Here is a 13,671-nt window from a genome sequence, read left to right as displayed (position 1 = left end):
TGGTACCCAAGTTGTGTATCGAGTCGACTGAGAATGCCGACCTTGACGAATACATCGACCATTTTGACCAAGGGGTACTACTAGTAGTAGTGTTGGCCACTGCTACAAGGAATTAATGTCTCCCTTTGCCCAGGGGTGAACAGCTTTGCTCCGCGGGCTTCTCTAGAGCCTGAACACCGTCCTTCCAAACTGGGGAACTGCGCCAACCGTCTTCGCACAACGACGATAGCAGGAGGCATGGGCTCTGTCTGAACTTATCAGACTCGACCAGGCCCCCCGAGGGCCCCGTCACTAGCATGGTCGTACTCTGGCACTAGGCGCCTTGAATGCACACGACAAAGATTGGAGCGAGTGTTTAGGATCAGCCCCAGCTTCGTCAGTGGGAAGATGTGCGAGGCTTGGGTAGAAATGCTCAACTACTGCCTACGTGCTACTCACTACTAGTAGTACTGTAGTCTTACACAAGACGAGAAATCCGCAGTCCTCTGGGCTATTTGCTATTCCAAGCCATGCCGATGCTGTCCCGAGCTTTTCACCCTGCACTGGGAATTAAGGCTTTGAGAACTTGCTCTGATTTTGTTACAGTCTCCCATGAGTGTTTTCGAGGTCGAGTAGTCCTTTCCAAGCAGCGTGGTTTTCCTTATTACTTACTTAGCCTGGAAGGAGTAATGGCTACCTAAGTACCTTGGTAGTAGAGGAAGTCGCTACAAGAAAGCAAGAGCCACCAGCTCCGTCGCTGCCTATCCCCGTCTAATCTGAGAGCTAGGTACCTAGCAGGCAAGTGCCTGTAGATACTGAATGACACCTCGCTTTCACACTGTACAGATCCCTCCATCCGCAATCCAAACATCAAACCACCAGCCCTTGTCTGGTCCTGTCCACCCATTACGCTCCGTTGGCGACGCCAATACTTCTGCGACAACATGTCGACCTCACCCGGCTGCCACCATGTTCACCACCCACGCTTATCTACGCCCATGCGGCGCATGCCGGCGTCTCGCCGGGTCTCGCCGCATCGAAATCCGCAGTCATCCGGCGCGCCTACTCAACGTCGTCCAACCTGACACATCACCGAAACCCCCCAAACCACATGGCCACGCTCATGGTACATGATTCCACGGCGGCTGCACCCGAGAGCAGATGCACTGCATGGTGCCCACCAGGACTTGTGCATGGCCGTTACGATCCCTAGCGGTAGAGATGGAGCAGACCTCGGACTTCAACGGCAAAGATTGCTAGCATACTGGGTGTGGCCTTCGGCTTCGGATCAAACAAGGCGCCTTTTATCTCGGCTGTGGCCTTGTCTGTCACCGCCACGCTCGTTCTGGAACGAATATCTGCAAATGAACGCCCACTTCGCACAGGCCGGAGCTGCAGGAACATTTGTGTGACAGTTTTATGTTTGCAGCACTCTGCAACAACTGGCCAACGCCCTTGCTAGGTCTGCTGGCGCGACTGGCCATCTCCACTTCTACCTCGAGCAGCAGTAGTCTCATATTGTCCGAGTGTTTCTTTAAAAACGCAAGAGACAAGGGAGGGAGAACGACAACTGACACCGTGCCCCCACACGCCCGCGGTGTATTTTGTGGTGACGTCTGGCTCGGATACCAACTAGACGAGGAGCAGGGTTTTCGTTGGCTCCCAGACCCCCGAGCCGCATTCACGGATACAAAATAGGGACTCGGAGCCCTGATCGGCGGTAATACAACGGTTGCTGCTGCTCTGTGGCTGCTTGATCTGCTTATAGTTTGTTGTGATCTTGATGAGCCAAACTTGGTCCGAGCTGAGTGTGAGATCCCTTCTTTTTTAGAGATACCCACGGTTCTCGGGCAAATATGGCAACACTGGTTGGCAGTTGACGGGCAGGCAGGTTGTTCTCGGCGCGAAACTTCTCTGTTTCCAGACGAGAGAGACAACTCGGCGTTACTGCGCGCGCGTGTCGGACGTTCTGGGCCTGCCAATCTTTCTTCACCGTCGACTTCCCCGGCGGCTTCCTGCAGCTTTACCAACCACAGGCCACGAGGCAGTGCTGTGTTCTTCTAGGACCTGACCCGATTGTCTGCGCCGCAGCCAGAGGCGGTATAGCTTCTGATATGAGCCCCGCTCTCCTCTCGGTGATGGCTTCACCCACTGGCGACATCGAGTACCTGGGTCCGAGGTTTAGGGAATTTTCGTATGGCTTGAAACCCCTGTTCTTGACTCTAACCGAAAGATACTTCAATGCCTGGCTACTACAGCTCCAGGCACACATTTGAGCCCTGGGAATACCATGTGGCGCGGAAGATCCTCATGCTCCCCAAGGGCGACGAGGCCAGCCAATAGCCAGAGGCATCTCTTTTGTCTCTGTTGTACTCCCTGCAGCCTCCCGTTGCCACTGTTTCTATCTATGCTACTTGCGCGCTGTAATGACAGCTCGGGCGGACAGCGGCACATGGCGACGTTTGAATGACTCGATGAGTTCCAGTAAGAAAACACGGATATGAGCATTGCCCTCGTTTGACTCCCGGGCACAGTTACGGTATGTATTATTGTCGGAGGTGGCAGAGAGCTTTTGGGTTGAAAGTTGAACTCTCCAACGCCCGGCGAATGTTGGAAAATCCCACCCTTTCACGTTGTGCGACCCACGAGAAAATGCTGGATTACGCTTGACTATTGGGTCCATGAGCGAATTCCTTGATTTTTTTTGGAGGCAATAAACCCCTCTCCTTTATTTCAAATCCTATGCCGGTGGACTGAGGCTAGGGGGAGCCCCCAGGCAGTTGGACTGGGCCACTGGCAATATTTCGTTCTGTACTATGCATGTCACCAAAGAGTTTGCAATGCGGATCATCGCACGGAGCGTGTTTGACTGTTCAAGTTGAGCAGATGTAGAATACGACGAGTCATTCAGCAGGGCGATCGGCGGGGGGCAGGTGGTGGACCTGGAATCTCGTACGAAGCCAAGGCTCTTTGCAGAGGAGTACAAAGCTTTTGACAAGAGAAATACAGGGTCGACGCGGTGGAAATTGCTGAGATGCCAAATCTGTCCGGTGTTTCGGAGTACCGAGAAACTGCGTTGGACGTACCTGCAGACTGGCCATGCCAAACGAAAGGCTGCTCCCGTCGGGTCTGTCAGGCGAGGGGTCTTCTAACGGGGGGCGAGCTCTCCTACATCGCGACATGGGATCCTTGAAGGTTGCTGAAGGTTAGGCACAAGGCTCTAACAGGTTTGGTGTTGGTTGGTATTCAAGGAACGCAGAACCGGAGCCTGGAGTTGTGCTCCGCAATCCATGTACAGCATGCGCTCATCTTCTCGCTGCTTGCTACTGGTGGTTGGAGTGAAAGCCAAGTCAGTCAATGTGGCTGTCATGCATCCGACGGTCTGAAAATGCTAGAGGTGTTGCATCATGCATCTGCAGATGGGGCAGACGTTGTCGCAATGCATGACTGGCCGCGGACCACAGAGACAAGCCCACGACAAGTGTTCGGGGTTACGGTGGCCGGGAATAGAAATGAGGACCCAGGTTTCCACCTCGTAGGCGGCTAAATTCCGCCGTGGGTGTCGGGTTCTACACGCCTTGGGCCCCTGGCTATGAAAGGGGTACTTCTCTCGTTTGCGCCAGCTTTTCGGGGAGTGACCATGAGCGCGTTCGGCTACATCGTCCCCTCGTGGAAAATGAGAAGTCAGGGCTTCTCGACATGTTTGGGGCTTCCACTTGGAAGCAAACAATGTCAGCCGACATCTTGGCCGAGATGTTTGGATATCCATTACAGAAGTTTGCTTCATTGAGTATGGCGGCGGCAGTGGCCGCTGAGGAGATATGATGTCTCACATTTTCATGGCTCTTAGCCTTCTGCATGGAGCAAACCCTTGCTCGGAGAATACTACCATACGAGCCCCAATTAGTGAATAGCTGTCAAAGCCTTCGGTCATGGACCTAACAAGGTCCGATCAAACCCGGATCCCCGGTTTCTGGAGTAGCCGGCCAGTGGTCAAGGCTATCTTAGCCACCGGAAATGCCCTATAGCTACTATGTAGCAGCTGGGGTTGTTGTTGACATCAGAACTGATGGTGGGCGATGCTACTTCGAGGCGGAGGGGAAAAAAGTCAACACTAACCCAGGGCTCGTGTATCCTCTGTGGCTGTTAGCGAGTGAAGAGCCAACCCGATTGCCTTGGCACCGTTGATCGATATCGGGGTGCCTTCTGCTTGTTCCACCAAAGATCGAGATGCCGCTGGCTATACACCCGGTGATATGTCTCGATCCTCGAGTCGGAGACGGCATTGCGTCACGTTTGCAACCGTCAATCTTGTTGTGATTTGGGTTCTATGGTACCCTGTTGCTGGACCCCCCCCCCCGGGCGAGTACTGTTTTTGACTCTGTGCCCGGTACCCGGGGTTTTGGTGAGTAATGATGCCACGGTTGTTGACCACAGCGGGAGGCCTCTGATCGCATTGTCCCACGACGCATAAGTTTGTTTGTTGTGGGCCCAGCCGTTGGAGGGCGAGATGGTGGCTTTGTTTGCTTGCACAGTTGTGGGGTCCTGTCGATGACTTCCTGCGCCAGCCATGGAGCATGATCATTCTGTTGGATTTAAAGACGAGGTGATTGCGATCTGGGCGGAGTGGCTAGTTGAGGCGAATGGACCAAGACATGACGCTGAAAGCTGCTATGCTACCACAGGATCCACCGAGGAGGTGTATGGCCGGCCCGGTGTTGGAGAGACTAATACAGGCTACAGTTCACATTCATAAGTCAATATCCTCGGTGGGGAGCTGCTGTACGCAGGGCACATGCAAAATTTAGAGACTACCTCTTGAGCTACAAGTGGACTATGGCTAGATATTCACTCTCATCAAGTCACGACATGAGGCGGGGAGACTAGGGGGGAAGGCTCTGTCTATGCCATGGATTGGCGGGCGCATGGTGCCCATTCTCATTTGAGATTTGAGGGCTGAGGTCCAACTCTGGTATTGCCTGTAACAACCAGACCAATCGACCTGGGGTACGGTCAGTTTGGGATCTTGGAGCTGGACAAGTTGGACCGTGGACGTTCATACTCTCTGGACCAGCAGTACGAGACAAGGAGTCACTCGTAGGTATTGGGCGGGCTGCCACGCGCCCGTTCCCAGCTCATGCTGCAGAAACCCGCCCCGGTGCATCGAAACCCCTTGTTGGCACAAGAGCCTCAGACACAGAGGCTCCTAGTCTCAAATCTCGAATCATCTTGGATTCACTGGTCGGATAATACTCCCCGCCCGGGGTCTGCCGTAGCCTGAAGGCCCCGGGACTTCGTAAATGGATGACACCTGCTGTGCTTCTCTGAAGCACAGCACTGTACTCCAAAGCCGAGGGCGCACACAACCTCACACGCTTGTTAAATTCGGGCTCTGGGGCAGTTGAAGACCCTAAATTGGAAAATAATTGGATAGCCGTGGGGTGGCAGGCAAACATCCGGGCAAGCTGCGTCCCCATATGTTGACCAGCGACGGGGTGTATCAAAGTTATGAGCACCCCCATGGGGGCTAAAGACGCTGCTGCTGAATATAACAGCATGTAAGAAGCTGCGAACACAAGCCTGTTCTTGTCTTAATCGTCTTCTCGACCCTCCCACCTCGCGGTTTACTGACAGGCACCGTCGTTACCCCTTACCATTTACATCTTTCTCGTCCGTCTTCGGTTTGGGACTAGCAGACTGGTCCTAGCCTCCTATTGATGAAGGATCTTTTGCTCCCATCAATATTCGTTATCATCGGGTTTCTCTGCTAGATACTGGAATCTGGGCACCCTTAATCGTCATTCTGGTGAGTACTAGAAACAAGCCTGGTAATGTTCTGGATTCGAGCTGAGCAAGGCTAACATGCAACATCGTTCTAAGGAAAAGGCCAACTGCGAAACTGGAAACAAAAGGCTCTGAAAGATTTCCCGATTGTCACCCGAAGGGACAAGGGCCAACGTCATCCGCTCAGAGCGATCAGGACAATGGTCAACCCTTCCTACTTCGCTCCGCCGGATACGACCTCCAGACGCTTTGCCAACCATCGAACACCATATCCTCAACCACTTGGTCCCGACTCTCGAAAGACTAGTAGCATTAAACATTCTTACTCATTCGAGACTCCAGGCGGCAACATGTCGAGTTGTGGTTACGACGAAAATGGTTCTCATCAGCGGAAGAGAATTCCGGTTGCTGTAAGCCATTTACCACTGATGGGTTGGATGCCATGGCCATCTAACACTTCTTTCAGTGCGGGCGCTGTCGTAAAAGGAAAATACGTTGCAGCGGAGATACTGGCACTGGAGAACCGTGTGCAAACTGCCGCAACGCTGGAGTCAGTCCTTGCCAGTTCTTGCGCGTAAGTTCTGTCCATGAAGGAGCCTCCAGTGCTGCCGCAAACTCACAAGTCTCACAGGTCTCATCACAAGAAACGCCGTTCAAACAGGATAATGGCTTCAACTATAACTTGACAGATTCCCGAGCGCACCATGCTCGTGGCCCGACGAGCCTGGCCTCGACGCAACCCCCTCTGATGCCACCACCTTTATACCATGAGGGAGTTCCCCTCAACTCCATGGATACTTTCCAGCCGTACAGAAACAGTGGCGCGTACACCTACGGGACTCCGACGGTCGGCAGAGCCTACATTTCATGTGGAACTCCGGGGTACTGTGACCCCTCCCAAGAGGAGCAGACGGACGGTGGCTACCATCATCAGCCCATGTACTCGACCGGCTACGCACCACAACTTGAGTCGAGATATCTTCCATCCTATCAGCCGACACCCACTGCTTCCAAATCGCTCGCGCCCTATGTGGATGCCGAGTCTGCTGCCTATGGCTATGGAGCACATAGCACAAGCATCCCAACCGCGACGACATTGACACACAGACCGGCTCTGGGGGTGGAAGCAGCTGGTAGTGTGTGGTATCACAATATTGCCGCTGGTATGTCTAGCTCTTCTGGCAGCAACAAGGTACTCATCCCTCCCGTCGAGTGTTAGATCCTAGACTCAGGCTTGCAGCACCCCTATAGCCGTAACGACAGCATTTCCTCGGCGACTGTGTACAGCAAGTCCTCATCATCCCCGGCCAGCTCGCTCCCCGATGTTGCCTCTACATCAAGCTGCGGTAGTGGGAGCTACGAATCTTCCCCCGTGTCCTCTTACCCGCCGGGGTTCCCGCCTATGCAGCAGCTGCCCCCGATCTCTCGCCCAGGCGACATGTATCCTGGTGCCACCTCGACTACCACATCCGCAACGGCAACTTCGTCAAACTCGGACTTCCCACCACTCCCTAAAACCTCGTACGTCTATGCGGACGCTTCGGCTGCGGTGGAAGTTGCCATTCGTCGTGGCTTGACAGTTAGCCCAGGCAACGGCAGCCACCGTTACACAACATCATCGTATGGGGTACCTGACGGGCTCAAGGACGTTGACCGCAAGCCGGTCACGGCACTCCGGTCCTGAATTGATGGGTGGGGTCGTTGGAGTTTTGATGTATGCTGCGTGGCTTCCAGGGTGCATGGTTTGTCGCTTCGTCTTTCTTCATCCATGTCTTGCTCGACGAACACGAGAGAGGCTTCTGGATTTCCTACGCCACTATCTGCAGGGGCTCCCGGTGCCGATGAGTCAGGGACTCGTTTTCCTCGTTCTGAAACTCATGTGGCTCTGGACTGGCAGTGAGGCTTGGTGCCCACCCCGTTGCGCGTGTGGTTGCACATGCGGTGCTGGACGACTTTTTCCCGCCAGCGAACCTCGCATCCGGTGATTGGCTTCAGTCTCTATGAGGTTTGTTATTGTTTCTTATTTTTTATCTGATCTTATGACTTTATCTTGTATCATCCTATTTCCTGCCCCGACACCTCCCAAGAGTCGGGTGTAGGCTAGTTTCATGTTGGTTGGCTGTTTGCAACAATTGGGTGGACGAGTTGAATGGTAGGTTAACGCCCTCTTATTCACAGCGCCGGAGTTTTATTCTCTCTCCCTGTAATAGGGCGACGGCGGGCAATGTGCTTTTAAGGTCTGGCAGCGCGGTATCAGACACACTTGGCGCGAGAAAACATTGGTGGCGCGATCCTAATTCGAAAAGGGGCAAAAGGGGCGAGTGTCAGGGTTGTAGAACAGGGCACTTGGGACTGCACGGGCGAAGGGTCGCCGTAAATGTAGATGACATTTTGCGCTTGGACAGCGAAGGTCTTGGATTCATGTTCCGTTTGGGCTGTCTGGCGTTGGGGCATGTTGATGCCAACCAGGACAGCCAGACACTAATATGGAGGGTTGACTCGGGCTGAGAGACACGTGGGGCGGCTGCTGTTCTTTTTTTTTCTAATTCCACACTTTCCATGGAAAAGAACTCTTCGGAAGTGTGGAATTAGTATCGACAGGGAAGGCCATTTGTTGCTGGCGCTGGTGATGTTATTAGCGAGCAGTATGGGAGAGGTGCCATTGCTGAACCCCTCAACCCGAGGATGGGAAATGAACAGACAGAAAAGACATTGCTCCAGCACTCTAGATTAAAATGCGTTTTTTTCCTCCAAAAAAAAAACATGAGGTTTCACCCCTATAATTTCTTCAGGTTGTGTTGTTTGGGGTCTTGGGTGGTCACCTCAAGTGCAACACCAAGTGCAATCGCACTACGCCACGGACATAAGACATCGACGAGGGCTCGGGCCTGTTTCCGAGGCTAACTGGGCTTGGTTTGAGATGGGCCAGAGGTACAGAGATTCGGGAGGCAGATATGCAGTGGAAGAGGCTGCCATGACACCAGAGAATACGAGCACGTTAGATGTATACAGTGGCGCATGCACGTCAGATGGACGGGGCCTTGTGGGGGTTAAACGATGCATCATGCTGTTCAACCCATATTTCCCTAGTTTGGGGGCCGTTGTATGAGGTTGCGTTATCGGGCGGTTTCGGGCAAGGAGTGAGGCTGCGATGATTTATAGCGAGAGGAGATATGTGTTAGTTAGTGGTCCCTTTAGTTATGTAGCCACCACCTAGCGCTATGCTTTGCTGACGGCTTTTCGGCGCTGTGTCCGCCTCAGAGATTCCCAAAGGTTACCGCTTTTCTGGCCTTATTAGAGAGGATACCTATCATTGGTATTTCTCGACTACCGTTTGTCTACTTGAAATCTCCTTGCTCTACGTACGAAGCCTTGCAATACGGGCCTATTGTTGTGGGTCCATTGTATCTGTGTGTATCGGTGGTCCCGTCCGTCTCCGTCTAAGTTAATGACCACCAGCGATGCATAGACATGGTGATTGTCATACTGTGAGCTGTTGAACTGGTGTTACTAGAACAGTAGTTGATTACAAGGATAGTACGGCGATATTCGTGTCCGTGTATGCTACAAATGACACATGTGGTGAGATATACCTCCGGTGGGAGTGGGGGAAGAAGGTTTGTCGCGGACTCGTGGAGCTCACGTAGTCTGCGCTAGGGGTAGCCACGGCGGGAGCCAAGCCAGGAACAGAATAGGCGAGGTTCCATAATAAGGGAGCGCGCTGCACTGCCAGTAGTTCGCACTTCGCAGTAGTTGAGGGCGAGGCGCGCGAAGCAGGGAGTGGCTTGGACCCGAGATGCAAGCGGACGTCGTGGACGCAAGAGATAGCCTGGACACTGGACAGAAGAGGAATTGATTGGAACGGATACGGGCGGGGTCCGGAGGAGACGATAATGGAGCATCAATTGGAGGCGGCCTTTTGGCCCAATAGATTTCTGAACAGGGATTGTCGCACGTCGGCAAGCCGGGCATGTAACGGAACTTGGAGCGATGGTGGATGATGGTGACGGGTTCCTGGTGATGCGAGGTTTGGTGGTGAAATAATAAGGCCGGGGGCGCCTAAGGGAGCTCTAAGGGGGGTTGGGGCTCAGTGGGAGGCTCCACAGCGGGGTAGAGGGGCAACTGAACGCGCTGAGCTGGAACTTCATGTTACCGCATTCGAGCATTCCGCCAACCTTCCATCTTTCTTGAATCTTGGAGCTTCAGAGTCAGCTTAGGAGTCAGCTCCCTAGGTGCATCATCCACAACTTCTTACCATCTCCGTGTCGGTTTGGAAATTGTGAACTTTAGCAGCGCATTCGCATCCATCGCAATGGTTCTCCAGGTGCCCCTCCTCCGCCTCCAGTGCGGCGTCAACTCCTACGAGTGGGGCAAGAAGGGCGACGATTCCGCTGCTGCGCGCTTCGCCGCCGCGACGCCCTCGGAAGGCCTGAACATCCAGGCCGACAAGCCTTACGCAGAGGTGGGTATATATAGTGGCTGCCTTCAATGCACTGAAGGAGGTGCTGACGAGACGCTAGCTGTGGATGGGCAGCCATCCCTCCAACCCCTCCAAGCACGTTGCGTCCGGTCGCACTCTGCTCGAGCTCTTCGACCAGAACAAGGCACTCCTTTCCCAGTCTATCGTTCAAAGGTACGGCGACCGCCTGCCGTTTCTCTTCAAAGTCCTGTCTATCGGCAAGGCCCTCTCCATCCAGGCCCATCCCAACAAGAAGCTGGCCGAACAGCTCCACGCCCGCGATCCCAAGAACTATCCCGATGACAACCACAAGCCTGAGATGGCCATTGCCATCACGCCCTTCGAGGGCCTCTGCGGCTTCCGTCCATTGGAAGAAATTTCCCACTTCTTCGAATCCCTCCCCCCGCTGAGAACATTGGTGGGAGAGGAAGCTGCTAGTGGGTTTACACAAGTGGTCAAGGACGAAGCTTCAAGCGTCGAGGCTAAGAAGGAGGCTCTCAAGACGGCCTTTGGCGGTCTGATGTCCTCATCGCCCGCCGACATCGACAGGGAGATTCCCAACCTGGTTGACCTAGCCAAGTCAGAGGGTAGCAACTTTGCTAGCGGCGGCGTGCCGTCGACATCGGGCGAGGTGCTTTCGGAGCTCGTCACTCGCCTAAATGGCCAGTTCGGTAACGACATCGGAATCTTTGTCCTCTTCTTCCTCAACTTTGTCAAGCTGCAGCCCGGCGAGGCGCTCTTCCTCGTGGCTGACGACATCCACGCCTACGTATCGGGCGACATTATCGAGTGCATGGCTGCCTCGGACAATGTCGTGCGTGCAGGCCTGACGCCCAAGTTCAAGGACACGGACACGCTCGTGTCCATGCTCACCTACAACTTTGCGCCCATCGAGGAGCAGAAAATGACGCCGATGGAGTACCCCTATGCCACGCTGAACAGAAAGGCTTACAGCGGAGGTTCTTCCGTTGAGCTGTATGACCCTCCCATCGAGGAGTTTAGCGTGGTCCGGACGGCGCTGCGAGGCGGGGAGGGCAGCAAGGCGACTTTCGAGCCCCTCGCTGGACCGAGCGTGATCATCTGCACGAGCGGCAAGGGCAAGATATCAGTGGGATCTACCTCGGAGGAGGTCAAGGAGGGCTACGTCTTTTTTGTGGGTGCGACAGCCGAGTGCGTGCTTCAGGCCCAGGGTGGTGAGGACGAGGAGTTTGTGACGTTCAAGGCGTTCTGTGAGCTTGATGACGATAAGGGGAAGCTGTGAGGGGGAGGTACAGGCTGGAGTAAAATACTTGTGATGATTATGCTATAGCGATAGGACATTCGAAATCTTCCAAAGAGCAAACAAGGAGGGTTTAAAAAAACAAACGCTGAATTCATTTCAGAGTGATTATTTTGGTGTTATGTGATGTCGAGCCTCGAGTATCCGCACTCCCATTCCAAGTCAACGATACAGTGTTCGCGATACAGTGCATACCGCTCACAGTAGCCCAGCCCTCCCTGGCGCAAGATGGGAGCTGGTGGTCCCTCACCGCCCTTATTATTCTGCCATTGTTTTGGGGCTCCAACGCCAAGGGAGGCTTTGGTGAGCGCCTCGTAGTCATCACTCCAGCCTCAAAGTCAACTTCGACCGACGAGCTGCCGCCCGTGGCCTGCCCCATTTGACCCGGAACCCTGGTGGCTGCTGGTGCCTCCCACAGTCGATGGCCACGCTGGTATAAAATGGGCCGAACCTTCCCCAGCGCTCCTCCTCTCTCTTCCGTCGCATTCTTCCCCGCCCGGTGACTGCGACTTTGCGATTTCCGACCTACTCAATTCACCGGTTGACCGGTGAGTGCGTTTTCCAAGCGGCCCACATCAGGGCTATTGGACAGGTACTGCAATCTGGGCCTTGGTCCCTTCTACTGCGGCATCACCTGCTTTCCACACCATGCCACCACTGATAGCGCATCATCGCTTTATCGCTTTTGATTTGTCTTTTGCGCTTTTGGGCGATCATTTTGAACATCATGGCTGACCACGACAAGGGGGACGAAAAGTCCGAGACACAGGCAGTCTCCACACCCGGCAGCGACTCCGCAGTCACCCCGACCAAACAACACCGCAAGTCCAAGTCAAAGAATCGAATCTCACGCGAACTCGCCAATTTGAGGGAGGAACGCGTCAATATCGGGTTCGACCCCATGTCTCAACGAAATCGGAGCGGCCGCGGCTCGGCCCGGAACAATGGAAATAATGCAAGCAGTGACCACGGCGAAGAGGTGCAAATATGGGAGAGCACCAAGAACGACATCCGCGACTTTGTTGCCAGCTTTAATGCCGAAAGCCAAGACCTGGGCCAGATTGTCTCAATGGACAAGGAGCTGGGCGGCATGGACCCCGAAAAGATCCCCTCCAGCTCCCTGAAGCAGATGGAACAGCTTTGCCGCGGAGGAGTAAGACAGTCGGACTCCAACATTGCCAAGGCCAATGCCATTATTGAGAAACTAAAGATCCTGAAAGCAGTGGCAGTGGCCAAGGAGAAGGATGAGGCGGCCTCGGCCGGCCCTAGCAAGCGAAGCTCAACCCGAGACAGCGCTGCGGCCGCGGCTGCCATGTACGACTTTGATGGAGCGGGGGACTCCCCCGTTCCGAGCCCCGTTGGGGGCAGTGCATCCCGGAAGCTAGGTGAACGGGCCAGCACCAGGGATCGCGAGCGCGAGCGCGAGCGCGACAAGGACAGAGACAGCATCGGGCCCAAGGCGGGCAGTGCCGAGCCGTCCGTGGCCGGTGCGTCTACCCCGGTGGCATCGGGGACCGCGGCGGCCAGGTCTAGGGTGGTTTTCACAAAGGGAGAGTCGGTGGCGTTCAAGCCCAAGCCAGCTACCGGGGAGGGCGTGTCAGACTGGATCCTCGGGGAGGTGGCCCAGGTTGTTGGCGAGGGTAAGAGCCGGCGCTACAAGGTGCTGGACATTGAACCGGACGACCAGAGCAAACAGAAGGAGTACAAGACGAGTGCGAGCAGCATGATCCCCATCACCCCGGAGAGCCAGGCCGACACGCTCCCCGACTGGGAGCCGAAAACGACGGTCCTGGCACTTTATCCTAACACGACGACATTTTACAGGGCCGAGGTGCATAGCATGGATGGAGCAGGGCGGGTGAATCTCAAGTTTGAGGGGGAAAATGACTCGTCGACGCTGCAACAGGTCGAGAGGCGGTTTGTCATTGAGTTTCGGGCGTAGTAGCTACGAGGTGGGGATTGAGGATACCACATGGGATTGGCGTTAGGGGTCCATCAACGACAGTTATGGGTAATGGAGTCTGGACATTGGACTGGAGTTTGGGGACACGCAAGTAGCAGTGTTGGGTTAGTGGGAACTGCTCAGGTTTTTTTTTTTTAACTTCTGCAGGGATACGATTTTAAAAGAAATCAGTACTACTAATACTCGTACCATGTAGGCGGCCATTGC

General features: G+C 54.5%; 2 protein-coding genes across 2 annotated transcripts; both read left to right on the top strand.

The window, feature by feature from the left end:
• Positions 1-10,075: 10,075 nt before the first annotated feature.
• PMI1 (mannose-6-phosphate isomerase PMI40) lies at positions 10,076-11,483 on the top strand (the record flags this gene model as incomplete). The annotated part of the gene is made up of 2 exons (XM_083194298.1): positions 10,076-10,225; positions 10,284-11,483. 2 exons carry the CDS (start codon positions 10,076-10,078, stop codon positions 11,481-11,483), a joined length of 1,350 nt encoding a protein of 449 aa, XP_083049211.1.
• A 745-nt stretch (positions 11,484-12,228) lies between these two features.
• Positions 12,229-13,443, top strand: ACO1O0_004864 (SGF29 tudor-like domain-containing protein; the record flags this gene model as incomplete). Its single annotated transcript, XM_083194297.1, has 1 exon — positions 12,229-13,443. One exon carries the CDS (start codon positions 12,229-12,231, stop codon positions 13,441-13,443), a length of 1,215 nt encoding a protein of 404 aa, XP_083049210.1.
• Between the last annotated feature and the right edge of the window lie 228 nt (positions 13,444-13,671).

This window comes from Amphichorda felina (genome assembly GCF_050947745.1).
Source record: "Amphichorda felina strain 45539 chromosome Unknown scaffold_5, whole genome shotgun sequence".
Classification (NCBI taxonomy): domain Eukaryota; kingdom Fungi; phylum Ascomycota; class Sordariomycetes; order Hypocreales; family Bionectriaceae; genus Amphichorda; species Amphichorda felina.
This window is presented reverse-complemented; position numbering and strand designations above follow the sequence as displayed.